Source organism: Somniosus microcephalus, chromosome 1, assembly GCF_052327205.1.
Source record: "Somniosus microcephalus isolate GS21.2 chromosome 1, FLI_Smic_1.0, whole genome shotgun sequence".
NCBI classification, from domain to species: Eukaryota; Metazoa; Chordata; class Chondrichthyes; order Squaliformes; family Somniosidae; genus Somniosus; species Somniosus microcephalus.
The window spans coordinates 192,076,476-192,103,774 of NC_140987.1; the positions used below are offsets into that span (position 1 = coordinate 192,076,476).

At 37.9% G+C, this 27,299-nt stretch overlaps 1 protein-coding gene and 1 long non-coding RNA gene across 8 annotated transcripts in view; one reads left to right on the forward strand and one right to left on the reverse strand.

The window, feature by feature from the left end:
- Window positions 1-26,803, reverse strand: nr2f1a (nuclear receptor subfamily 2, group F, member 1a). Of its 3 annotated transcripts, none has more exons than XM_085988919.1 (4): window positions 9,571-10,023; window positions 8,326-8,853; window positions 6,446-6,633; window positions 1-931 (listed from the first exon to the last, which is right to left on the reverse strand). In XM_085988919.1, exons 1-4 carry the CDS (start codon window positions 10,019-10,021, stop codon window positions 890-892), a joined length of 1,209 nt encoding a protein of 402 aa, XP_085845045.1. In that variant the 5' UTR covers window positions 10,022-10,023; the 3' UTR covers window positions 1-889. The 3 variants fall into 3 exon arrangements, with proteins under 3 accessions (XP_085845045.1, XP_085845035.1, XP_085845027.1); XM_085988909.1 differs by lacking the exon at window positions 1-931 and adding an exon at window positions 26,717-26,803 and having other exon boundaries at window positions 2,182-6,633; window positions 9,571-10,076; XM_085988901.1 differs by lacking the exon at window positions 1-931 and adding an exon at window positions 10,550-10,637 and having other exon boundaries at window positions 2,182-6,633; window positions 9,571-10,076.
- LOC147124533 (uncharacterized) overlaps window positions 10,138-27,299 on the forward strand; it is a 36,694-nt gene continuing 19,532 nt past the window's right edge. For 3 of the 5 annotated variants that reach the window (XR_015078508.1, XR_015078519.1, XR_015078521.1), the window contains exons 1-3: window positions 10,975-11,246; window positions 12,344-12,471; window positions 21,230-21,285. This is a non-coding gene — a long non-coding RNA (uncharacterized LOC147124533). Of the gene's footprint in view, window positions 10,218-10,974; window positions 11,247-12,343; window positions 12,472-21,229; window positions 21,286-27,299 lie in introns of those variants that run through there. The other 2 variants (XR_015078520.1, XR_015078518.1) reach the window with 2 other exon arrangements.

The window sequence follows — 27,299 nt, forward strand, 5'->3', positions numbered from 1 at the left end:
TTGTTTTATTTTGCCGTACAATATTTTTATTTAAATCAATTTGTCAACAATGTAAACGATGGTTATATAAATTCATTTTTATTAATAATACATCAGGAAATACATATCATTGCTGAGCATTATTAGAAATCCTTTCATGTTGCTTGACAATGACATTGCAACCTCACATACATCTTAACAAGGCTCCCCCCCCCCCTCCAGCCCACACTTTTGCCTACAGTGTTAATGCGGCTGGTCCATATTTCTTAAGACATTTTAATAACCCCTGAACTGTTTATATGATGCCAAGCCACTGATGTTGCATATTTTATAGAAGGCATCATGGAATGGACAATGATTCATAACATAGATACAGAAGATCTCAAGCTAACACAATGTTTCGATTCATTAAATATCCAGAAGATGACAGGCTGCTTTTTATGTTTGTCTGAGAACCAGCGGCAAGTAAACTTTTTTTTTGTCTGAAAGTCAGTGGCCTTCTTTCCTAAGTGCAAAATAAATGGCGAATGTGCCTCTCTTCAATCAGAGAATAAGCCAGGGAGGGTGCAATGGAGTCCCCAATAGCTGACATGATAAGACTCTGGGCTGTGCACTTGTACAGATAGTGAAATGTGCGATGTGAACTTTTTTTAGGCTGATATTTTTATGGGGTGGGTGGACGCTGGAACTCGGATTCTTCGGTGCAGGGTTTGAAACGTATTCCCTGACAAGTGGGGATAATAAATGAGAGTCGCTTTCAGATAGATATCTCAGACGTGAAATTGCGCCCAGCTGGTTGTGTAAGCAAACAAATAGTTTCATGTAAGACTCTCGACTTGTAGGTTGATGAATAGAACACGACATCGGTAAATGGGTCTTTAACTCATTTAGGAATAAAACTCTTGGCTCTCTAAGTGAAAGACACGGAGACGCCATGTACCCAGGGCAATCGCTATTTAAAAAAAAGAGTTTTATTAGTTTCCACTCCTTCACCCACATTTTTGCCATTAAATCCAAACGTCAGTCAATTACAATGGTCACCAGCCCAGCAGTGAAACATCTGAACAGGCCCTAACTTTGGTGCACATATGGAGATTAATAGATTTGTTTTGTGAAAATACTTGAGGTTTGGAAATGCGAGAAGTTAAATGGGAATGTATTAGAAGGTAAACATACTTTTCCTATTTGACAAATGACATCTGCTTGTAAAATAAAACCACCTTTTTAGACAAACACGATGGGGGGGGGGTCGTTCAATTTAAGTAGTGTTTTTAAAACAAACTACTTTTCAGGATTAATCTCAAGACCCCGCTTTTTCCAAAACCATATTGAATACAACATCAACGGATTCGCTCTGCAGCTTAAAATCAGGCCGATCAAATATCTTTTTAATTTGTTATTTTTTTAAAACGTGCTCAAACGGTGCAAAAGAAGTGGCCGAGTTAAGCGGTGAAGGTGGACAGGTGGAATGAAAATAAATTCACTTCACTCAACTGGAACTGTAATAAACACAGTTATTTAAAAGAAATGTTTCAAACGACGGGCAGACAGTGCTTAGCCTTTGCATAGTTAGATCCCTAAGGGAGTCCCTTTTTGATTTTTTAAACAAACAGCAGCTTCAAATCCATCTAAAAAAAAGACAGGACAACCCGTTTGAAAAACTGAAGCCAGGCAAAAAAGGGACAGGATAGGACAGGTAGTGCGTTCGAAAGTAAACATTCGGACAAAAGAGATAAAATCGTACAGTTAAGGGACAACTAAACAAAAAAAGGAACTGAGTAAGTGTCTGAGGATAATTCGGGTTTTAAAGGAGTGGAGAGACCAAAAGAGAGAATTCAGGCAAAGCAGGGAAAGAGACGAGCTAGCGATGCTTAAGGGGAGAATCAGGCAAAAGAAGGCAAAGAGACAGGGCTGTGTGCTCAATGACAATTCGGAGAAACCAATAAAGGAAAGATTGTGTTTGAGAAAGTAGAATCCAGACCCCAGTGTTAAAGAACATTCAAACAGAAACAGGGCGAAAGACCAGACGGCGGGTTTAAAAGAGAATTCGGGCAAAAAGAGATTGAAGGATAATGTTTGTGATAATTCAGGGCAAATACTGAAAAGGGAAAACAGATGGAATTCTGCATCCAACAGCTCTCAAATTTGTCTTTGCTCTTTTAAAAATTAGAAGTGTAACGCGTCATGAAAGAATAAAACATCTTTGCAAACTGCACATGATTTATTACACGAACAATATACAGCTGGTTGCATGTTTTATTAAAAGTACACTAACATCATAGTTAAACACATACACTTTTCCTGCGTTTAATTGTTCATACTCATTTTCAGATTAATTTATGCATTGACAGCAATATAAGCCCCCCTCCAACCGCCCCACCCCCTTCCCACCAAAAGGCCAGCTTTTCAGCTTCTGTTGCTGAAATGTAAAGCTCTGGCAACCCCTACTTTTCCAAAACTCCCTTCTTGCGCATTCTGGACCTTTGGGTCATTTTAATTTGAGAAACCTCGAAATATTCTGACATTAAACAACCGTCTTTTTCTTAATTGCAGGTCTAGTTTTATTCAGAGTTTGTTCCTGGGGCGTAACACCATTCCACCCTCTCATATTAACCATGCTGTAAAGTCAATGGGTAAAATTCACATCGTCATAGCATATTACATCCTTTTTCAGTAAAATAATTTGAAAATCCTATTTTTTAACTACAGAAGAATTTATTGGGGAAGAAAACAAATAATATGACTACAATAGAAATAAAATCATTTGCAGAGGAATTTATTTGAAATAGAGAAGGAACAGAAAGCAGCATTTAAATGTGTAAACAGTAGTGTGTGGAAAAGTGATTTATTACACTAAAATTTCACCATTTTGATATAAAACTCAATGTGGTACACAGAGTACAAAAATTAAATAATACAAATATAAATAACTAGAGGACAACCTCTAGGATACGAAAGTATAATCCACGCACTACTCAGATCATTAATACTTGACCACACACTGCAAAGTTTCCAGATTTGTTTAATGAATTATGATGATAGAAGCTATAGATTATGTCTCCAAGAGTCTTTGACTTTGCTGTTTCACAAGGGCTGGAGCTGGACAGGAGAAAACGTTTTCTTAAATGTATGTAAAAGCCTTTAAAGGCCGCCATATTTGTTTGCTACCATCTGCGTTAAATGAGCCTGGTTTCACATATTATTAAAGTACTGGACTGGGCCGCAATTTCGCCAAGAAGAAAAGGGCAACCTTTAATAATAAATATGCTCGTCATCTCCAATACAATCAGTGTTTTACTTCGACTGAAACACAATACATTGAGCCAACTGCAACACAAAAGTGTCAATTTCAGGCATCTAAAGTTGAAATCAACATTCAGTTTCATGTTAAACATTAATATTCTGTAACAGTGATCTGCACTTTAGTTTTTGAAAGGACTGATAATCTTTGAATATTCCAATTAATTTTATTCCTTGGCAAACCTTCCGAGATAGCTGCTCAGTTGTACTTCTTAAAAAGGAAATGTAAATTAAAAATAATAACAAAAAAAGATAATTATCAGTAGGGAGTCTAGAACGGACTGGGTTAAGATAGCGTCATCCTCACAAAATGTCTGCGCAGGTTAAAAGCAGGTGGCAGTAAAAAAAAAGACTCCATCAGTTATTAAACAATCTGTACTCAATGTACAAATATGTCTTTAGCAAAAAGAAAGTGGCGTGCAGTATTTACATAGTGTCAGAGCTGCGTGTTTAATATCATCACAGACAACATCAAGGCTATTATAATCTATATAGAATGGAATCGCGCGGTATTATAGAGAAGTGAGTCGCCACATATCATGCTGGAATCAGGTCTTAGGTCTCACGAACGGAGCCATGAAATAGAATAGATTTGTTTATATAAGTGAATTCAAACAAGTAATCAGAAACAGTGCTTCAAAATAGAAAAAAATGTATTTTGGAACACAACTACTATCCCCCACAGTTCCTGACATGTTATGAAATACCACAGGACGCCCCTGTCATACTCTGTGCTAACAAGTTTAAACAGTATTTTAATTGGATTTAACGGTGAAACGATGAAAAATCATTATCTATTAGGGCTTTGATGTCGATGGGCGGCCGTAAAAGGGTAATGTAAAAGTCGGGGTTGAAGGAAAGAAGGGCCTAGGGGCAACGCTCATAGCGACAACAGACAATAAGTTGTAGTCAAAACCACTGAAACAGCGCTGATCAGAATTAAAAAAATACCCTGAAATATCCATAATATTAAGTGCAACCAGGGTGTGCACAGCAATGTCTCAGTTCTTTTTTTCTGGTTCTTCATCTTACTTGTGTGTGTAGGCATGTGTGTGTATTGTCACTGCATACTGCTGTTGTGGGTGCATATATACATGTGTATTAGAACATACATAGACAATCTATTTACACGTTAATTATTCCATCTAAAAGTGTCTATAGCCATCGCCCTGTGTATCCTGCAGCTTTGCGACTAGAATGTTAAAAACCCCAAGCGGCCAGATAGCAGGATCTCGTTAAATGCAAAGAGAAAGCTTGAGAGCATAGAGCGGAAAATGAAAAAAAACATACACACTATATAATATATATATATATATAAAAAACAGACACATCTCCCTCACACACACATACATATACACACGCACAATATACATTCACTCCCACCAACACACACACATATACTTCCAGCCACTCTCTCGGATTCACAATGTGCCTCGTGCTGCTTTACTCTGGGCTGGCTGTTAGATTTAATTTCGATGCAGAGTTGTTAAAGAAAGCTCTCCCATGACAGTGTGTGCTAGAGCTTTGACCCGGATTATAAAACATTAATGAAAGCAGCAACTGAAATCTACAACAACCTTCTCTAGGCAAGGCACAGCAGTCTTTACATCTCCACTGTCTGAAAGCGGTGGGCTCTTTCACATCTTCTTCCGAATTTTTTTATCCGGATATAACCAGCACATCACTTTAATGGTATTATTTAGAACATGATGAGGAATTTATACATATATATGATTATTAAGGCCCCGCCGATTAATTTCCATATATCTGTGGGATGGGAGTCCCCTAAAATCTATATTGTCGATCACCGAGCAGAGAACGACACCACCAGTGAACAGATAACACAGACACAGCTGCGATAGATCTCTTTTATATCACTTTTGTAACTGTTCCAACATAACAACCATTTTTTACAAGAATATTTCATCATACCCACAGAACAACGCCACAGTACAGCGTGTTTGCAAGAGTACAACGCTTGTACTTGATCTAGACGTTGTGTTCCGTTTTTTAAAAAGTCTACAGGTAAACAGGCTTGGCAGTAGTGATAAGAAAGTTTTGTTACATGGTTAAAAACTGGGGAGTGGAGGTGAGTTTTGGGGGCTGGGGGAACAAACAGAAAATAAAACTATTTTGTTTCCACGTGGAAAGTCAGAGACAATGAGGGGGTGGGGGGGGGGGGGCAACTGGTTATAGTAACAAAACAAAACTGTAATCAAGGTCAGTCCTGAACACAAATCAAGAACTTCAATCAACCTAATTCCAGAGTTCATGGAGACTTTTTTTAAATCAAAGAAAAAGGTGTCTTGGACACTCAGACCAAAACTCTTAATTCTACAAAGGCAATGGGAATTGACACAGAATACAAGTGTTCTTTAGAGGGCCCACTGTGTGATAGTTCTAAAAACACGTTTTCTCTATTAACATTTAGCAGTGCTCTCTTACAATCTGATCACTTTTTAAAACGTCAGTTTCGCCAATACTGCAGGCTAGTTGGTCCGCTTAAAGCGACAAAAAGTTTCTTTTTTAAATGTTGTGCTAAATTCTTTTATTTATTTGTTTAATTCTGGTTTCAATTTTAATTCTTGGAGAACATAGCTTTGACGACATAAATCGCACTCATTATAAGAAGCAAAAGGTTATATCAAAAAATTATTAGTATAGAATCACAGGAAACCTGGTTTGGAACCAGAAAAAAAATACAAAACAGATATAGATACATAGACACAGGACATTTTTATAATTATTTGGAAAATGTTATTTTCCCCCTAATTTCTGATTCTGTTTTTTTAAATGCGCATACGATGTTTTTTTTAATTTTACAAAAAAAGGAAAATAAAGAGTAATATTTTACAAAATGATAAGCGATGCTTGTGGTAATTGTGGTTCTACATATGATGCAGTTCAGTTTCTTTTCACAGAATAAATCCCACAGTCAACAGCTTGGCCTCTTGGAAGGTCCTTTTATTTTCACAGATATCATCCTATAGGAACTTTCAAGTCCTTGAATAGAGAGGGAGGCTCGCCTAAAATGCTTGTGTTTTTTTTGTTTTGTTTGGGGAGGGGTGTCCTTCTCTCATCATTGGATGGACATATAAGGCCAGTTGAAGCTGCTCCCCGACAGTAACATATCTCTGATGAGGGTTTCAATTGGGGTTTTACCTACCAAACGGACGAAGAAGAGCTGTTCGATGACCGAGGAGGAGACGGTGCGAAGAGAAGGCAATCGCAGTAAGAGCTTGCCAAAGCGGCTCGGCTGGTTCGGGTACTGGCTCCTCACATATTCCTCCAGAGCACACTGAGATTTCTCCTGCAGGCTTTCTATATGGGCAGCATCCGACAGGCCACAGGCATCTTGACAGCCGAAGAGAAACAGAATTAGTGCCGCTATCTGTCGATCTTTTGTTTTATTTTAATCCTCGCTTATTGTTTTGATACCAATCCACACACACTCTTTCTCTCTCTCTCTCTCTCTCACACACACACACACATACACATATACACACTCACACACTCCTCTGCATGCTGGAGGCGGACAAGCTATCTGATAACACGTCTCTGCTTTTTTGTTGTTGCAAATATTACGGCTAATGCAGTCTCCGATGACAAAAAATATCTAGCATAAGCTTTGAATTATAGGCAACAAAGACAGTCTTAAATAATAAGTACAAATGTACGCCATTTCCCGCAGGGAACCGAGCCAGAGACAGCAGTGTCTGGGAACATTGTGTGATAGATACTGGTACGTGTTATTGTTCCTATTCCTTTGCAGCATGCATTACACATACTTCCTATGCATTCCACGGCAACACAGCCTTTTCCTCAACTCTATCTGATATACGGTGTAATCGTGTACCGAATTAAGACAAAAAGCAGCAGTGATAAACAAGAAGACGTGTAGCCCATGCATACACCATTCACAAAAAGCAGGGCTATTATAATATACTGCGAAATCTCTCCTTTGTACTAACAGTTTGGTAATATAACTATGTAAACATAGTGGTTATATTGTCTACAACATTTTCCAATTAATGTAGAAATACATTCTAATGAAGACAATATTAATCCAGTTACTGGAGGGCTGGGGCTTTGCTCGAATTTTCTGCAAAATAACATTTACTGAATGAAAAAAAAATCCAACGTTATACGTGCATGCACATTTGCTGCACACTACCGAGTTTGAACATTTTGTGGAACAGAAAGGGCCAGATTGTTGCGCTTTCTTTCAGGAAACGCGTTTCGACGATTTGTGAACGCTTTAATTTATTTGCTTGGAAGCCATATTTTAGCGTATGAATTAATAAAGTAAAATAGGAAGTTTAGGTCACGACCCAACACTTGGAAAGCATCCAGAATAAGAGGTTGAAAATACTATCCGGAAACCTAAGGTAAAACCACAACAAACCCCCTGTAAGCTTCAGTAACTTCAAACGGCCCTCACAAACAGGCCAGCGAGAAAGAAAATGGCAAAAAAACACCCTCTCGATCGTCCAAACGCTTTTCGCTTTGAAAAACTTGGACAGCTTTGAGAAAGGCTTCCCATGAATTCCCCTCTGGCTAACAAAACAAGTTTGGTCAAAATTGGACGGGGGGGGGGGGGGGGGGTGCGGATGTGAAATGTTTGAAGAGATATATAATTTCTATCTTTCTGTAATAATCACATTACCAATAGTTTACGTCTTTTTGTGTCTCTCTCTTACTTTGTTCTATTTACCAACAGTTCCCTCGATGAAGGAATAATTTATCAAGATTTGGGGGCTGTTGAAAAGATGATTAATTTGTAATATTTACTGATCAATTTCCAATTGATTTACATCAGATTATGTTATTTAATAAAACCCTCCTGGTTAAAATAAATCATGGTTATAACACTTGACTAATACCATCCCATACATAAATAAGTATCATCCACCCAAATCATTCATATCAGCTTTTTCCTGTACTGTTACTGCACCGAGTGAGCAACGTTATTGATTTAGATCCAATTTACTGAACTTTCTGTCCCGTTCGCCTCCCCACCCTCCCTCTTCTTCCCGAACCACTCACCTGATGTGAATAGCACAATAGCTTTGAGACAGCTGTATTCTGCCGAGTCGACGTGGAGGGCTTTCAGTTTCTCGACTTGCTCCTGGAAGATCCTTATGTGATCCATGAAGGCAACGACCCTGTCTGCAGACATCGGCGAGGCATGGAGCCCGGCTGCAGCCAGCAGAGGAGCCACATGCAACGGCATCGAGCACTGGGCAGCATTGAGCACAAACAACTCACTCCAAGTCAGCCTTAGCAGAGCCACCTGATCTGTGATCTGCAGATCTGGGAAAAAAGGGATATTCCTGGCCCATTCCACGGCGCTGAAAAGCAATCGTGCAGCCAGCTCGCAAATGTTCTCGATACCCATGATGTTGTTGGGCTGCATACATTGACTCCCATACCGGGAGGTTGGGTAAGGCTCGGCCCGCAGTAGTAAGGAGATGTATCCAGACAGATAGCAATGGCCGTTCAAAGGGTCCCCATTCGTCAACGCGTACTGGCCTGGGTTTGGTTGAGTTGGAGGCATTCTTCCTCGCTGAACCGCTGACAGAAAGAGAAAAAAGGAGAGGAAATGTACATCCACAGAGCGCAGTACAACCCACCCCGGAGCTTCAGCAACGCGTTATTTTTATTACTGTTTTAGATTTTTTTTAAGTTCACAAACAGTGCAATTTCTCCATGTAAAATTACAATATGCGACATTATAGAAATTAGGCATATAAAAAGTGTAAATACTAAACATAGTTTTACCCGTCAGAGCACTCCACATTATGTCTGTTAAAAAATCTCAAACACATAACATTGCAGCAAGAATTGCTGGATTGCAAAAACTCCCCCAAACTGCAACACCCACCCACGGTTACAATTGGAAAATTCTCCAAACATCTAATGCATGAATGCAAACGATTAACTTACAATTACAGGGGGGAAAAGACCGATGTATTAACCATTTGAATCCACAAAAAATATGCAGCCATGCTTGTAATTGTTAAACTCTCTCAACTTTGAAGCTGCGAGTTCGGCTTTTTTTTTTAGCTTAAGCGAATTTAAAAATAAATATATTTTAAGAATATGGCAACTAAAGTGTTTCTTTTAAAAAAAAACAAGCAATCATATTTTACAATTAACAGCTTAGCCTCGTCAACTTTAGAATGACTTTCCAACCAAAGCATTTGGTCAGGTTGAACCAAAATCGCGCAGTGAGAGATTTGAAACAGAGGTCTCACATTTACAGTGATGCGTAATAAAATAAATATTCACCTTCCCGCCTCATCCCAACTTTGAGGCATTTCTTCAGGCGACAGTACTGACACTGATTGCGGTGGTGCTGGTCTATAGGACAATTCCGGTTGGCACGACATGTGTACGTTAAGTTTCTCCGAACACTTCTCTTAAAGAAACTTTTGCAGCCCTCGCATGTGAACTGGCCGTAGTGTTTGCCGCTGGATTTATCCCCACACACCACACACTCGATATGCTGCTGCTGCTGCTGCTGGCTGGGTTGCTGCTTCTCGCCGCCTAGCTGGACGCTCTGACTGCTGCCTCCGAGCGGGGTAGAGGGCGGCCCGGGCTGGCCCGGGGTCTGCGGGGTGTGGGGAGCACCCGGCGCCGCCTGCTGCTGCTGGCCCGGCTGCGCTTGTGCAGACTGGCCGCCCTGAACTCCGGCCACGTCGTCCTGAGGATCTCGCCAAGTACTAACTACCATTGCCATATCTCGGGCCCAAAAAGTGCGGGAAAACAAGTTGATCGCACGGATTTTTTTTGTCCTGTTGGTAGGGAGCAGAGTTGGATGGTGGTAACAGAAAATGAAAAAAGGAAAGAGAGAGAAAAAGGAATAAAACTGCGATCAAAGCAACGCACACAGACACAGAGAAGAGAGACACACACAGGGAGCAGTGAATGAATGAGTGAGTATTGGTCAACAGTAACCGAAACAAATGGGGAATCAAAAAAAATAGAATAAAAAAAGAAGATCCCGATCAGGGTACGCAAGTGTCGGGAGGCCAGATCCAGGGCAACACGCAGTCAGCCATTCAGGAAACCAATATAGGAGGGAACGAGGGGTTAAAGATTATAGGAGTTGGGGGGAAAGAAAAGAGACGATCGCAATCCGAAGGAACACACACACACAGGAAAAAAAACCACGCGATCCGAAGTAAAGTATGGCGAGTGTTAAATCCCTTCTTCTCCGGAGAGGAACAGAAAATAGAAGATCTGAATTGTCAGAAAAAAAACTCACCAGGACAAAAAAAAGGACGGTCGACGTTAAAGCGCCCTATTTTCACCTCTCATGCGGAGTGGAGAGAGAAAGAGAGGAAAGAAAAAACAACTCATAGAATATGCAAGGGGGAGACAAAATGAATGCGTTTAAACGGGAAGACTAGCGGAGCAATTTTTCCGAAAGGGGGATCTGCGCGAATGTCTGTATATAGTGAACTTTGACACTACTATTGAAACTGACACGTTTCTATGGAGATCGCTGCCTTATATGGAGCTCATGTCAAGGAGCCAAGAGAGGGGCTGTTGGCAACTGATAATCAAAGGCGACTGGTCATAGCCCTGAATTGGGGCTGGGGAGGCTAAGGTTAGCCAGCCTCCTGCACACTATTGGTTAGCCGTCTTATTTATTACCTACGATGCTCTGACAAGCAAAATTTACATTAGATCTCCTGCGCTGGTATTTACTTTGAGACCTTATTAGTATGGGTCGCCTGTGGTCACCACAAAAAAGCAACACGAGGACCCTGTGCTTGTAATAAAACAATGCAGCGAGCAGCCTCGAAATTTCAGATAATGAAAAAAAAGTTAGTTGACAATCAAACTTTCTTTTCGTATTTTAATTGACCATTGTTTGAAAATAAATAAATAAAACGGGCAACTCATCCCTTTTGTGTCAGGGAAAAAAACATTTTTTTTGCTGTTGCAATATTAATTCGGTGAGCGACTGTGTTTTTATATTTCATTTTTATTCTGTTTTGAATTATGCTTTGATGCCTCGCTACAATGCCGGTGAGATTTCAATTGTGATTTGCAGAAGAGGGAAAGTTGCCATTGTGTTGTAGACTGGGGAGCTGTGCTTGTAACTGTAGGATAAGTCCGGCAGAAAGTGCGGAGGCTGTTAACGTGCCATGTATTTGACGTAAATTAAATCTCAGAACAGCTGTATCCGGCTGCCATCTAGCGTACAGTAGACAATTATCAAATATAATACACACACCCAGCTGGATAACCCACCAGATGGGCTTTTATTGAGGGATTTGTTTAATGCGAATAATTTATTGAATTTTAAAGTAAGTATTTTAAACTTTTAATCCAAATGTTATTAACCCTAAAATTTCAGAATTAATCATTATAGTAGCGGAACAAATGAAAATCCTGATTCAAACAACCCAGATTAATACTCGTTGCACAAGTTCTACATTGCACGGCTCCACATATATAAACTTGGAGCAACGTTTGAAACTTCAAGATGCAATTTTATCACTTATTTTCTTCAAATTAGCCATGACAAAACGTATCTCTAATAAAAGCAAATAGATTCTCAGTGGCAAACAGCGATAAGTAAGATAATGTACTGTCTATAGGATTAATAAATGCATTGTACCCATTCCTACTTTTAATACTTAGCTTGTGCAAAAATAAAGCGTAAACTCAGCTTGTTCAACCTTTAGAACTGTCTATATAGCTTAAAACAAGAAATGTCAGCGGCCTTTTGCATCATTCAACGTACATATACGCACACAAATTTGATCAACTAGTTTAATTTTAATAAAATGAAGTCGATTCTTGCATGTTGCCTTGACTAAACACAGTTTACAATCGGATTCCATCCCCAACCGCCCCTATTGTATATGCATTGATGAAGCGCCGTTATTGACTATGCAACAGTGGACCTCGTCTCTCTCCCCCTCTCGCTCACTCCCTAAATAAAGTCTCAGTCATGTCTTATGATTAGTGAAAAGGTGAAACGAATAAGATTAGAGGGGACAAAGAGAACATTCTGTAAGTGTATCATCAGGCTTTTCCTCCACAGAATGGGGCAGAGTGGACATTGGAAGGGAGGCTGCCTCTCTCCTTGCAACTTGCTTGAAGTGTAAAGAGCTTAAAGCAGGCACCTGTAACAGAGGGGAGCGAGAATCGTCAAAGCACGCCAGCAGGCAAGTAACAACTTTACTTTCATTCTCTGTATCACAATTTGATTTTAGCATTGCCGCTCAAAAACAGTCCGTGGCTCGCTGAAACACTGCAAATCTTTTAAAGTAGGGCTTAAATGCTACGTCTCCAAAAGACTATTTGTGTATTATTGTGCCTGTTAATGCAAAGGAAATAATTATTACTGTATATCATACAACATGTACTGCGATGATAAGGCTGTTATCGACTGAATATTTTCCCCACGGTCACAGCAGTGTTAGTCCAAGCCATTCTAGCGCTTGTGGGCAAAATAAGGAACAACGGTGAATTTATTAATATGTGAGTATTCTGATTACTACTGTCGCTAATCTTAAAGTAACCATAGTATAGACATTAGAAATATGTATTTGCAGCGCACATACGGCAGGAATCCCTCTCCCCGCGTTTCAATTTATGTAATCTTGTAAAAAATCAAGAGCGGCATGAAACCAAAGCATGCCCAACTTGTGAGCTTCAGAAAGTAAGCTTCTCACCTGCTCTATTTGTTGTTTGATCACCTAATGAAAAGATCGATCGGCCAATGTTTGGCTAAGTGATAGTGTCAACAGATAAAGGAACAGCAAAATGATCGACTGGCCCCGGAATACAGACACACAATACATAGACTGCTACCACCCGCCTGAGCCCTCAGTCACTCTCAGTGCTCTCTCTCCCTCTCTTTCTCTGCTTCTTCTTCATTTCAATAAACACAGTAGTGTTTTATCAGAGGTTAGTGCAAAAATAGTTAGAGGAAAATGGAAATTCTGCAATGTGAGTTTAAGAGAAATGTTGGATTCATTGTGCAGTTCACGGAGAAAAGGGGGGCGGGGGGAGGCGGGGGTAAGTGTCTTCAGCGGGAGGTCGGATCGTTTCAGGCCGGGCCAGAGGTAGGGGGAACCGGTGGCATAGTGACGTGGAGTCGGTAACTCTTAGGCTTACTTTTCTCGAAGTATTTCGGAATTCATGGCCGTACCTATAGAGTTCAGCTCTACCTGTCACATGCAGTTCAGCTGAATGACTTTGTTATTGTTGTACTGTTTAGATTCTGAGGTTAAGAGCTGATTTTCAAGGTACACCCAGAGTCAAAAGACTTCATCCACATTCAGCTCCCATCCTGAAGAATAAAAAATTCTCTTATTAAAATTTCAAGTCCTTGGATTTTTTGCTAATTTCCCCCCCAGTTAAAAAATGTAACGTCTCGTTGGCAGGTTTTAGATGTTACTTGAATAGCCTTGAATTTAGATCAGCTTGCTACAGGATTCTTTAGATATTTCAAAACACAATCTTGTAAATTTGAAAGAAACATTAATAGTGATAATAATTATTCTAATACAGTCAGGGTGAAGATATTCCGGTGCAGGATTAATGCATTTTGTTCCCTGATTTTTCCATCCAACCCACCCACCAAGAGCATCTGGTTTGTAGACTTTTGTAAATCTTGGAGAAAAAAAGGCTGGTCTTTTAGTTAGATCTCCTCCCCCCAGTTAGGCCCGCTGACCTGTCCCATTACCCAAGGTTTTTTGCTGAGCTCCCGAGGGCAAAAAGAAAGAAAGAGAATTTTAACTTTTCCAGCTGCATCGAGTCAGCCACGGTGCAAAACTTTTTTTTTAACGCGACATTTTCTTGCAGTTTCCCTACTCAAATGCATACACGAGCCGCGAATCGTTTTGAAAGCTATGAATTATGTGTCTGATCGCTACTTGCACGCGAAATCTAAAGGCAACTAAAATGCACAGCCAAGACAAACTATGAAACACACACAAAGGCAACACACAATGTCTTTCTAGTTTACTGCAGCATTTTATCTGTGCCCCACTCTCACTGCTCTACAAATATAAAGTTACTCAACTGAACGTTGGCCTGGTTTTACTGAGATCGCCCTTTGCCTCCCGAACGCACAGGGCTCTTACTTGGGATAACTAAATGAAACAGAAATACAGTATACGCCCTTGATTCATCATTTAAAATAGTATTTTTTTAGTTTCTGCAACAAAACCTCACTTGATTTAATCTGCAATAAATAAGGTGATTAAGTGAGTAAAATGATCCCATCCAGAGGTTAATTCCATAGGCATAACTGAGAAGGGTTGAATCCTGCAGAATTTGGTGTTTGATTTCTGTGCCTCGTTCGGCCCAATTTGTCTAAAGTAAGTTATGTTTTATCCACATCACCAGAAATTAAGTATGGTAGTGACAGATGCGGATAGCTTTAGCTGTTTATATAAGCAATGCCGGGTTTCTGGATATTTTTACTCAACTGTAAACAGGCACGGAGAACTTTTAGGTCACATCCTACGTGTGATAATAATAGCCAGATGTTTAAAACACATAAAAATATACACCAAGCATTTTTTTTTAAAGCTAACTCTCGTTCTTTAAGTCTCTTGAAGCGTCAAAGAGAAGAGGAGGGGTCCTTTGTCCGAATTCATCCTTGGCTATTCTGGGGGTGAATTTGGTGTGAAAGGGACGAGAAGGTCACTTGACATCGCCTTTTATCTACTGGCGTTTTCTCTGTGGATCATCGGATCTGAATAGACACATCTAATCGCACTTAATGGAAACTTGGCGAGAAAGCGAAAACCCGCCTTTACCTGCATTTACCGTTAGAATCAGCGCAGCTAATTGCCTCACCCTTTGCTTTAATGTAATCTCAAAACAAATCGAAAGCCTTAGGAATTTTTGGAGGCTTTATAATTGGCTTGTAATAAACCCACATTTTAACTCAATCCCCTCTCATTGACATGTCTGGGGTGCTCCACTTGAGCAAGTTTTTAATGAATGTGTTAGATTTATATAATAATACCACTGTGGATGACAAAACAGCTCAGTGTTAAAACTTTTTCAAATACTTTGCTGCTATCAACTCCTTACATACCTGGTTTCGTTGTTAATATCTGTGACCTGGTTAAATCAAAAAAGCAATTTAACTCAATCAATTTCCTAATCAGTATGGATAAAGCATTCCATTCACTCTCTTGGTGCTAGTTTTGTCCTAAAGGGAGTTTATTTGAATATTTGTTTTTCCTTTCACTAACAGTAACAACATGGTAACATATTGCAAGCTAGGTAGCAGAAATATTTAACTACAGCTGAGGCAACGTTTGCAGACGATATTACCGGCACTTATCTGGAACCTTAATGCTGTATATAACATACATTCATTACAGTCATAATTTGAACAGCAGATTTAAAGACCACATCTAATGCTAAACTAAGTCTAAACCTTCCATTCTGCTACCATTTAAACCCACAATAGCGTCGCATAAAAGATCAAAAATAATTCAATATCCTTGATTAGGAAGGATGCACCTTTTCAAATTGGAACACCTCTGAAGCATCTGAATGAGAAATGAAAGTTCGTTGTATATAATGTGTACTCCAGTGGGCTAGCAACAAGACAAGCAGTTAAAAGACGAATAGCAGCAGAAGACGTTCTGAACGGTATGAATAAAGTGCATCATTGACAACGCTGTGCATTAGCAAAATAGCCTCTGGATGCGAGCTAAAAGCTCAGATCAGATTATACGAAACATTAGATCATAAAGGGATAGTTCAATATTAAAACTTTAAACTCTTACAAAATGGCAATACGAATCATTTGTTTCGGATTGTTTAGTATTGCTCACTGAAGATACCTTCAAAACAGTCGTAGTTTGGGAGTTGATTGTTCAGCAGGACTAATTGCAAACAATGATGCTTAGATTACTTTTACAATTAGACGGTGGTGGGATCTTGTTGGAAGGACTGTCAGCTCCAGCAATGGGTAATTGCTTTATTGCTCACAACCGCCATCTATTTAGAACATATGTGCTAATTACGGTGGATGGGCGTATAAACAGATACCATAAATCTATTAGCACCAAAAAAAATCATCGACGGTTTAACTAAGGACTCCATAGAATTACGTTTATTATTTGTGATCGAGTTCTGTGAATAGCCTCATCTCACACCACGAAGTAAACACTTGCCCTGTTGAAGGTGGTCGCTTCGGGGATGGAACTTCGAAAAACACACATCAAACTCCCTCGCCAATCCTCATTCCTTTCCCACTTAGTTTTCCCCGGAACTCGTCGACAGAACACAAACTGTTCTAAGTAAAGTGAATTCTGATGACAGATAATTTCAATTGTGTAATAAGTAAGAGTTTCCAAACTTTCTCTTTAACACACCAATGGTAATCTTCTTCAATCCATGTTCCGCTCTGGCGGTCTTTACTTTTGTGAGACTAATGAAACTTTTCTGCAGTAATTAGTATGGTTCCAATACTGTTTTTGTACTTGGCTGTGTGGGTTGGTATTATAACAATTTAATTTCATTTACTAGCCGTTCTTCTACGGGGTCGGGTTGTAATTTCTACATTAGTCAATGCTAATCCTTTTAATTTCTTTGTTTTGATATGTCCTTACTTTCATATTTCTCTACCAAAGTTGTATTATGCACAATTAACTCGGAGACTTAAAGAGAATATTGTTTTGATGAAACAATATTTGAACGGGCTAGCAGTCTAGTCGTCCTGTTGTTGAATTTAATTGTAGTATTAACTGATTAAAGTTCTGATTAAATAGTCACTTAATCCTGGTCCCTATTTACGAATTGCTAAAAAAAAGTACGTGGACTAAAACTACAATCGCTGGAAACCCACGAACCATCAAGTAGAATTGGGGTTGGCGGGACTGTACAAGCGAATACGAGTGTGGGGACTGGACGGAAAGAAAACAATTATACACCGAATGACAGTTCATTGGAACTTACAGTCTTCCACGGAACTCAGTATCAGCCGCTTAAATCCAACTCCTGGAGCTGGCGTTGACTTGTTCATTGGGGGTGTCCACTAGTTGCGATACAACGAACTATGTGCATCTCATTGAGAAGGTGACAGTCCTTGTGAATTAAAACAGAAAATGGATGCACTCCCAAAGTGTACAATAAAGTAAGAAATGTGTGTTTAATACAACTCCCCCCCACCCCTCCCGGAGTGTCAAGAATCATAATGTACACCAAATATTGTTCTATTTTGGTATGAGGATAACAGGCTATTTATTGGAATATTATTCGTGTTCTTTCCCAAAGGCAAACTGCTTAAATTATGAAAAATACATCTTTCTTACACATTGGGAGCGGAAGTTAATCAGAAAACCTAAAAATCCTTTGGCTGGACAAGTTACATTTAGAAGGCAATTCTAAAATAAGTATATGTATTCAGTGGTGAATCCATAAATAGGACCAATTTCCTTAAATTTTAAATAGGTATATAATAAGTGTTAATAACTTAATTTAATTTTCAATCGGGTAAGGGAGTCTAGAACCATATTATCCTAGTCTGTAACTCAAATATGCATTTAACGTTACTTGTATGGACTTGTAGCTAATATCATTATTAAAGTTCCCACAGCTCAATTCATATATAGATTAAAGTCTGATCAAAAGGAAACGGGATTGAAAGTAATCTTTAATCTATAATTCTAGCTACACTAAATGTTTGTTCCAATAGATACGTGTCTGCTGATTTTGATCACGTGATTTCTAACCTGCTGAAGAGTGGGCCGCGTTTCAATCAATATCAGTGGATTTTTCTCTCCTTTTCTTTGAGAAACCATCTCATCTCATCTAATATATTCTATGGTGATTTATACAGATTTCTGGCAAAATAATAACGTGAACAGTTAACTTCAGGAGATAAAAAAGACCATAATGCTCAATATTGTCCTTTCAACTGATATTGCTGATCAAATGAATCGACAGCCTTTTAAATGATTTAAATTAAATTCTATGTTTTCTGTATGTAAAATGTCAAACACATGCACCCTTCTCTGTGAGTACGTGGGGATGGGGGAAGGGAAACGTCTGGCATGCGGGAAGCTAGAAGTGGGGTATGCATTAAGAGTTATATGTTTATCACTGGAGCCGAGCTTGTTTCCTTCTATATAGCTTAAAGCGAAACGTCAGACATTTCATAGAAATGCTACGATGAAAGATAGCACCTGTAACAATTTGAATATCGCAGTTTGTGGAAAAAGATAGCTGGTTATAGCAAAGAGTCAATCTCCAATTTGTTATACATTTATGTATTCCAAGGTAAATCCTGTTCATATTAAAAATATAAGTGGTGTTTTTCATTTACGTGTTTCAGTATAATAAATTAAGAAAGAAGGCATTTGGGGAAGTATAAAAAAAGGTGGAAAGACTTGTATTCTGTATGTGGAAGATGAATTTTGGAGCGAGGGATGGACGGTGGTCTAGTTCTGTTTTGAGCTCCCTCTGGAAGCAGGGAGTGAAATTGTTCCATTACTGGGTTTTTATTGCCCTCACATCTCAGGTGTTTGCACAGCTCCTCCTCTGAGCTTCTTCCACACAACTGACAGGAGAAGGGAGAAAATGTGCTTTAATGGTTTTACTGGAACTGAAGGAAATTGGACCATGTCTTATTGAAATAAGAGGGGCGGGGGGTTTGAAAGAGCTCATTACTAAAAGCAACAAGGTGCTGGGCGCCGCCAGCAAGTAACATTCGTATTTTAGTTCTCGTAGCTTTATAATACATTTTCGGCTATCTTATCAATCATAGCAGACAACTATAGTAAGCAGAAGTTTTGTGCCACTTTATTAAAGTACTATACAATATTTAAAAGTCTTTTTCATTCAAACAGTTTTGTTTTCTACAGATAAGCATTTTACATCTTGAAAACACTGCGGTCATTTCAGATGTATTGATGTTAACTGTTTTATTTTGTTAAACTGTCAAGATGGTTTAAAATTTCAACTCTTTTGTTCTGTTCCAATATTTCCGTGATATTCTCCTTCTTTCTAAGTATACGTAATTGACAAGAGATTTCCCGCCATCCTCAATACAATGTGTTATTTTACAGTCCGTCTTAGCACAAGTTTGCTAATTAGAGAATGTAAAATGTTAAAACTCACAAATCCCACCAGACACAGTAACCACCAGAAGGAAACTACAGCCTATACCTCTGAAAGGAGTCGTGGCAACTTTAACTCTCATAAAAGACGTGCAATGTACAGGCCCGAGATACAGGTCTGTCACTGATCACCACAAACTTCTTAAAACAAGAATTTGCAAAGTAGTTGTATTTATTAATAATATAAATCAATAAATAATTTGCCACTAGATTATAGTTTTGCTTCTTTTCGAAGGGACACGAATAAAGATCTGGGGTTACAATACAAGCATCTTTTAGAAAGCTAACATTTATGAACACATTAACACATCTCCAACATTTTAGAGCAGCTGTCGGCTGAAGTAGAATTTAAGTCGCTTGCTACTCCTTCAATTATTGCAATCGTAAATTATTGTGATCTCACCGAATTCAGCGTTCATGAGTATTTTGCATCCTATGGAATTAACGTTATCAAATTTAATGATGTATAGTAAATAATATGCTAACTTGTTCACTTCTATAGGACACAGAATACTCATGAGCGCTGAATTCATATGCCCACGTTTGCACTGTACGACTAGCATTTTCTAATATACCAATGCGGTATAGACGTACACGCACAAAAATGCCACTGACTATTCAATAGGGCCCTACTATTAATAATGATTGCCTAGTTATTATCTATCTGCATTTCTGTCTTAGCAAAGCAACTTTTATAATGTGACCGAATCCTCACGAAACACGTACTCCTTATTGGGTTAGAGATGTTTCATTGTGCAACTCATTTTGATGTGACACTTTTATATCGATGTGAGGATTCTAATACTGTACTTTACAGTGTCCATATCGCCAAGTGATTGTTATATTGCTACCGGCTTTGTGGTAAACTGACCAGAAGCAACTGTACGTAAAATGCACAGAACGGTTCATTTCATTCACATTATAGTACCAGTACCAGTGTCTTATTAAAACAGAATTATCTATCTATCTATCTATCTGATTGATATGCAATATATGGCGAGAAGCTGAAAAGTAGGCTGTAGGGAGATAAACCATGTTTAAAATCAATATTTAATCGGTACCTGTAAGGGAATATGATTCTATTTTGCTTCATGACACATTTTCCTAAGTTAAGTCTAAACTCATAAAGATATCTTGTACAGTCTATGCAGTGCGGCTGAAATATCTGCATTAGTGGAATAAGATGTAATACAGATCTTTTGGGAGCTGGAACACACCAGTGGCGGGCGAACGGGCGGTCGCACCCACACACTAACATAAAATAATCCATATTTTAAAGGGTAATTGTGGCTGGTGGTTGGGTCACATCAAATATATATATGTGGACTGAAACCTTTGCAGACCCGGTGTTATTATCCTTACGCGCATTTTTAGCTCAATTGCATTTGGTAAGGCAAATGGTTGCTTAAGTCGACTTTTCTCGGACATTCTATTCTTAATTATTTACTTTGTGAAACGGTCCCATATTCATTAGATCACATCAGGGTCAAGTTCTTATTTATTTGTCCATCCAATTAAGTATAATTCCCAGTAATTTTGCACCTCGCAATAAATGCCCATTTAGCCTTGGGTGCATACTTTGGGATCAGTATTTAACCCAATGAAATTATTAGCATTGGGCAATCAACTTAAAATGTAGCCCAGCCAAATGAAATGATTCCCCAGTATTTTTTTTGCTGTATGTTGTGAGTGAGTGTCTATGGTATCCCCCAGGGCCTTTTCTCCCTGCCTGCTCCCTGATTTCGTGTATAAAAGCAGCTCTGAATGATGGATTACTGTGTCATTGCAGCCTGCGAAGGATTAATTTGTTTCATTGATTTCTCTTTAGGCAGAATGCCAGGATTCGCTGCTTCCCACCTTTACAGGATACTTCCAGCAGTAATAGACGGTAATAGCCTAAGACAAATCAGCCCATTCTTGTAAAAATAGAACCACAAAGCCCAAATCCCCCAGTTGGCTGCAAGGATGCACCTTTTTCTACTGCATTCCAAGGACATTAATAAATAAGGTTTTTTTGTACAGGTATTAAGATTCTTTTATTTCTGTAAAAGCAATGAGATGAACAACTTACAAAGGCACAACCTTTTGTAGAAATGCTTAGTTATTGTGTAAAAAAAAACTTTGGAAAGTTAGACTCTTTGAAACAAGCTACTAGCCTTGAATAGTTCTATGCAAAACTGTCCATGTGGATCACACATTGACTATTATTATTTCAATGTGGGAACTAAACTTGAATATGAAAATAAATAATGCACAGGGTAGTACTTTTTTAAAACAGCTGCAGTAACCACAGGAAAAGAAATTATCATTCAGTATTATTGCATATGCTAAGAGAGGAATAATGTAATCTCTGTATGGCATTTGCTTCCACTTGTATGTAAATACAGAATAGTGGCTCCAGTCACAGTTGTATCAATTCTCTTTTCTAAGCAGTTTTCTCCATAATTAATGAAAAATAATCACTTTTGAAAATTGCACATTAGAAATATTTTATTTAACTTGAGTAGAGTTACTAAAGAATATTTGTACAATGCAATTGTTTCTTATTTGTCCATCCAAAGATTACATATAACTATTTAATAAAGTGATTTGTTCAGAAATTATTTTAAGCATGTTTGATTGATGAAGTGAGTGTGCATGTTTCTTTGAGATGTTTTTATAAGTTACAGTATAATATATTTAAAGAGCTATGTTGTATAAAGTGCAGATTAATCAGTAGATATCATTTGTCAGTTTCTATATTTTTGTAACAGTTATGCATAGGAAAATAAGTAATCTAATTGTGCGACTCCAACAAGAACCAAAAAAACTTCAGATTATGACAGAAACATTTACGTTATATTAAAGCAGTTTTATTTATAATTGTTTTCTCTGGAGATTTTGCTAATGCGATAATAAAATTGGAATAAATTTATTTTGGCAACAAAATACCATTCATGCCAGTAAAGTTACATCTATTTGCAACTGAACTGCCCAAAATTACCCAAGGGTTAATTTATTTAAGCATTTCAGCTCCCAATTACTTTTAGTATACTAAGTTCAAAGAGTGAACACAAACCCTTTTTAGACTAGAAAATATTTCATTTCTTTTTGTTTAGTCTTTTTTTTAAAGTTAATGAAAATGTTTTAGTTGCATGTCAAATCACACAGATAATAGCAAAAGTCCGTCCATTTTGAATAAATTAACCATTAGGAGCACTCAAAAAGAGCTATACTGCCAACGCTGAACCTGAATAAACAGTCACAATTTTTCAGTTACTTTGATCCAAGTGAAAAATATTCAGAACTTCCTCAGTATAGATAAATGAAAACAAATGCCATAAAGCCACTAATAGCTTGCAAACAAATTGGACAAATTTACCAGTGGTTGTAGAACTACAGTACCCCTCACTCGCTGGTTTGTCTGCATCACATTCATTCTTAGCTTTTCCAAACCAGAACTTAGGTTTGAAGTTTGTTGTGTTGCTGAATTGCTAAAAACAGTATAAGTAAAAGTGTTTCTGTTATGTTGCTGTTGTTAAATTTAAGAGTAACTTTAGGATTTTGATTTCTATTTAGTATTGTGTATGTAATATATAATACCAAGCTTTCATTAAATGTAATACATTTTAAAATAACTTTATTGTCTTTTAAAATTTTTAAATTAGCTTCCTTCTGTATACCTTTATTTCACACATCAAGTGAAGGAAGGAAAACTGAATACAAAAGGTTAAGATGGGTCTATTTTTCTATGCTGGGAAATATATTATTTTATCAATACATTGATCATTACTGTAGGTTTAACCATACATCAAAATTAAATAATATAAACTAATATCAATAAAACTGTCATATAGTAAAACCTGAAACCGTAAAATCCTTAGGATTTGAAGAAGAAACAGCAATTCAGATCAGCGTAATGGAAGAGTAATTGAAACAAGGTTTGGTCATAATTATTGATGCTGCTGAAGGAGTTTGATAGGCAAGGCTTTTAATTTTTTCCCATCCCAGTAATGATATCCAGAGCACAAATGGTTGAGTAGGTGCATATTTAAAATAGTAGTATATATGGAATCTGGCTGCCTAGTAATATTGAAAGTGATGTATTTGTAACTATCCTGCACGTATCACGAGTGCACCATTTCAGGCCCTGTCCTTTTCAAGAACAAACAACAGCCAGATTAAATCCAACAGTTCGTCATAGTCCTCATCAGCCTATTTTACTAAAAAATTCTGAAGAGATATTAAAACTACATTGCATCCAATATCCAAATGCTGTTCTACCACCATCAGACATTTCTGTAATATATTTACTGTTTGATGGCCTGTATATTGGCTTGCAGAAAAAATATTTCTTTTCCTTCTGTTTAAAGAGCTTGTATGCATTAATAGTTGGTGAACACGAAGTGTACAATATTGAAGTTTATGGAAGTGTAAGGAAATTAGATCTTGGAACTTCCTTTCAGTTTTTGACTCAGTTTCACTGGAAGGCCTTGCTGTTATTTTTAGTTGAAGAGTTTGGCACTGATTTGTTTCTCTAATTTCACTTTGCAAAGTTTTTATGGAAATATGTCAGGTATCTGATCTGTATAATATTTCACAATGTTAGTGATTAACAACAGCTGTTATGGGACAATGTTTTCTGTTAGCTAATTTGGTTTATATTACATATATTTCATTAAGAAAAAAAATGTTCAATTTTTTAAAGATCATCCTGTGGTATACACCATTTGCTTGCTGAGAGGGCAAACAGCCAACCTGCTCCTAAGATTCTCCTAATGACCAAGCCCCTGAGAGGTACTCAAGAGCAGACCAAGGTGACTTGCTCTCTGGTTCTCCCCCTCTCTCTGTGAGTGGGCACTGCCGCAAGGTGCTGTCTCACATTCACATATCCATCTATAAAAGTCTCCTTTGTTTCATTTAGCAATGTACCAAGGGCTATTGTTATATTTCTCAGAATTGTCACAGAATTTTGAAGCATGAGAAATTATAAATATTAATTTCATTTATGTGACTAAATTCTGTTAAAAGTTATTTTAGCACAGTTAGAAAGCACACATTAGTAGCAGTGATGGTGCCTGGCCAAACATTTTGCAGGAGGTAGAAGCAATCACATCTACTGCTGGTGAAAAAAAGGTGTTACAAACTGCATTGCTCAACAACATAGCAGCACACGATTCAGGAAACTTGACAGAAGATTTTGTTTCTGAATAAAGAAATGAGATGTACATCTTTGTTGGAAATTGGGGGACAGTTTTTTTTAATGCTATAAGCATTATGATATTTTGTTAATTAATATAGTGCTTTAATTGATTGAATGTGGCCTCTGACCACCAACTAAAGGTAGCTCTTAAACTAATTAAAAATCATTGACCATCTTTTGGCTCAGAAATAGAAATTTAATTTAGATTAGGCATGTTAAAGAGGCAGGACTTCTGTGTTATTTTTATCTATAATTTATTTTTTTTAAAACATCCCTTTCACATCACAATCAAGAACATGGCCAATTAGCTTGCTTCAGAGCTCTTATGATGTTACTCTTGATCTAACCCCTCAGAAATGCATGACAACAGTTTAGGCTGACTAAGTTCCTCTCCATGACTTATTTTTATGTTCCCATGTACTGCTGGTATTTTGTCCTCTTCCTTCACTGTGAACATGGATACAAAGTACTCATTTAGCCAGTCTACCTTTTCCTTATTATCCATTATTGTCTTGCATGCATCTGTCTTTAATGGGCCCACATTTCCCTTTACCACTCTCCTTCTCTTAATGTATTTATAAAAGCCTTTGCTGTTAGCTTTGATATCCCTTGCAAGCTTTTTTCATATTCCTTTTTACACCACTTACAACTTTCTTTGTATCCCTTTGTTGCTTTTTATAGCACTCTGAGTCCACTGGATTTCCACTTTTCCTTGCATTTGTGGAAGCATTTACTTTTAGATTGATACTACCCCTTGCCTCATTTGTTGACCATGGGTGCTTAACTACACAAGTGAAGCCTTTGCCTTTTGTACTGGTTTTGTATTGTACCAAATAATCCTTTGAATATTTCCCACTGTCTGTAAGTATGAGCTATTTACTGTACTTCGCTTAATTAATTTCTCATCTCTTCAAAGTTAAAATGGGCCGGATTTTGCAGTCAGCGGTGAATGAGGCGCTAGCTGTTCGTTACACTTGCACTTGCTCAATGACTTTTTATGGACTTTTGCACCGGAATTCCTGTCAGCCAACTATTTAAAAAGCACAGTGCCCTCTACAGGGCATCTTGGATCTGTGTGAACAGGGTAAACTACAGTGCATCATCTTAACCAATCAGATTGAAGAATCTTTAATGACCAGCGCAGAGTCTGAACCAGGAAGCATCAGTTAAAATATTAAATTCGCCAAATCAAGTACAAAAAGTGAAATAAAAAGAGGGAAAGAAAGATTGGCTTAAGAGAGAGAGATAAAAGAGACAGAAAGAAAAAGTAGAATTTTTTTTGAATTTTAAAAAATCTCCAACAATAAATAATATCCGAAGGAATGAGACTCCACACTTGTTAAAGTTAATTTTCAGTGCCAGAGAGGTTGCTTGGTAGTAATTAAGACTTGTCACACCATTAAAAGGGTACTTACGCTGGGAAGGACAAACCCATACTTTTTCTGGCGAGTTTAGTTCATATATACCAGGTAAGTACAGCAACGTCATGCCATTCCATGTTTTTCAATGGCAAGTCTCTTGGGAAGGATACCATTGTAGCTCAGCTTTTGGAGGAGCAGGGCATCTTGGACAGCAACTTTCTGATTTATGCATTTAACTGCGCATATGTGGTCGCTGGAAGTTGTTGTCCGATTTACAGTTTAATAACGGTGAGCACTGTTAGCCTCATCATTATTTCTACCGCAAAATCCGGGCCACTATCAAATTTAATCATATTATAGTCACTATTTATAAAGAAGAAAATAAGCTTGGAGCTCTGAAGTTAATTTTCTTTATCTAGAACAACACTGGCAATTTATCTTTTGAAAACCGCTGTCATTTAAAAAAAATAAAATTTGATTAGACATCTGTACAATCATTTCGAGAATGTTTCAAAAACAATACATACATAAGATTTTCATTGGTAATAAATAAAGCCAGCTGCAGCTTGCAAAATGGTCACTTTGCACATTGATTAGATGTTAATGGTTTTCTAATTTTGATATAGGAAAGTAGCAATGTTTTCACTTTTTGATCACACACCTGCAGTGCTTGTGGGTTATAAGGTTTGGTGTTACTCGGTGGGGTATTTTTCATAAACCGTTTCTCATAGACATGCAACTCTATGCATTGACCCTCTAGTTATTCTGTTACTTACTTTCAGTAAAATCATATGTGGAGTAGCTATCATCCGTCAGCCAAATTGGTGCACTTTAACTTTCATTTTCTCATGCTGTTCCACCATTATTTTCATTCAGTTTCATTTTTGCCTGACTGTGAGATTGTGGTGAGTATAACATCAGCACTGAAACCTTGATATTATGCAGCTGTGCTCACTTTGTGCAACTGAACTGAATTCTGGTGCAATGTGGAGTGAATGCAATTTGTTAATTGTTGCCTTAAATTAGAGTTCTGAGACTTGTTTGTGGCTATTGTTTTGTTTGTGGTTGTTGTTTTTGGACTATGGGTCCTTTTTGACTTTCTGATTTTATGGACATGAATAATAGTGTTCAGTTGAAATGCAAAGCCATGCCATTGAATGAATATGTCCACCTGATTTTTGCATTATTTTTAAATGCAGCTACCAGGTAAATCATCAATGTGTGCTATTGTCAAAGCTAGCTTGAAACAATCTGCTCCAAATAAAGCCTTTAGTGGACTGTGCTTGACAAAGCATGGTGTTAGTAAGGCACAGGAGCCAACAAAAGAAAATTAGGACAACTTCTTCAAATCATATAAAA

Coding starts and splice junctions, on each gene's coding strand:
- nr2f1a (XM_085988909.1), bottom strand. CDS start 10,021: ATGGCAATGGTAGTTAGTACTTGGCGAGATCCTCAGGACGACGTGGCC. Junction 8,854..9,570: donor AGTTGGGATGAGGCGGGAAG/GTGAATATTTAT, acceptor TCTTTCTGTCAG/CGGTTCAGCGAGGAAGAATG. Junction 6,634..8,325: donor TATTGTGCTATTCACATCAG/GTGAGTGGTTCG, acceptor TCGGCTGTCAAG/ATGCCTGTGGCCTGTCGGAT.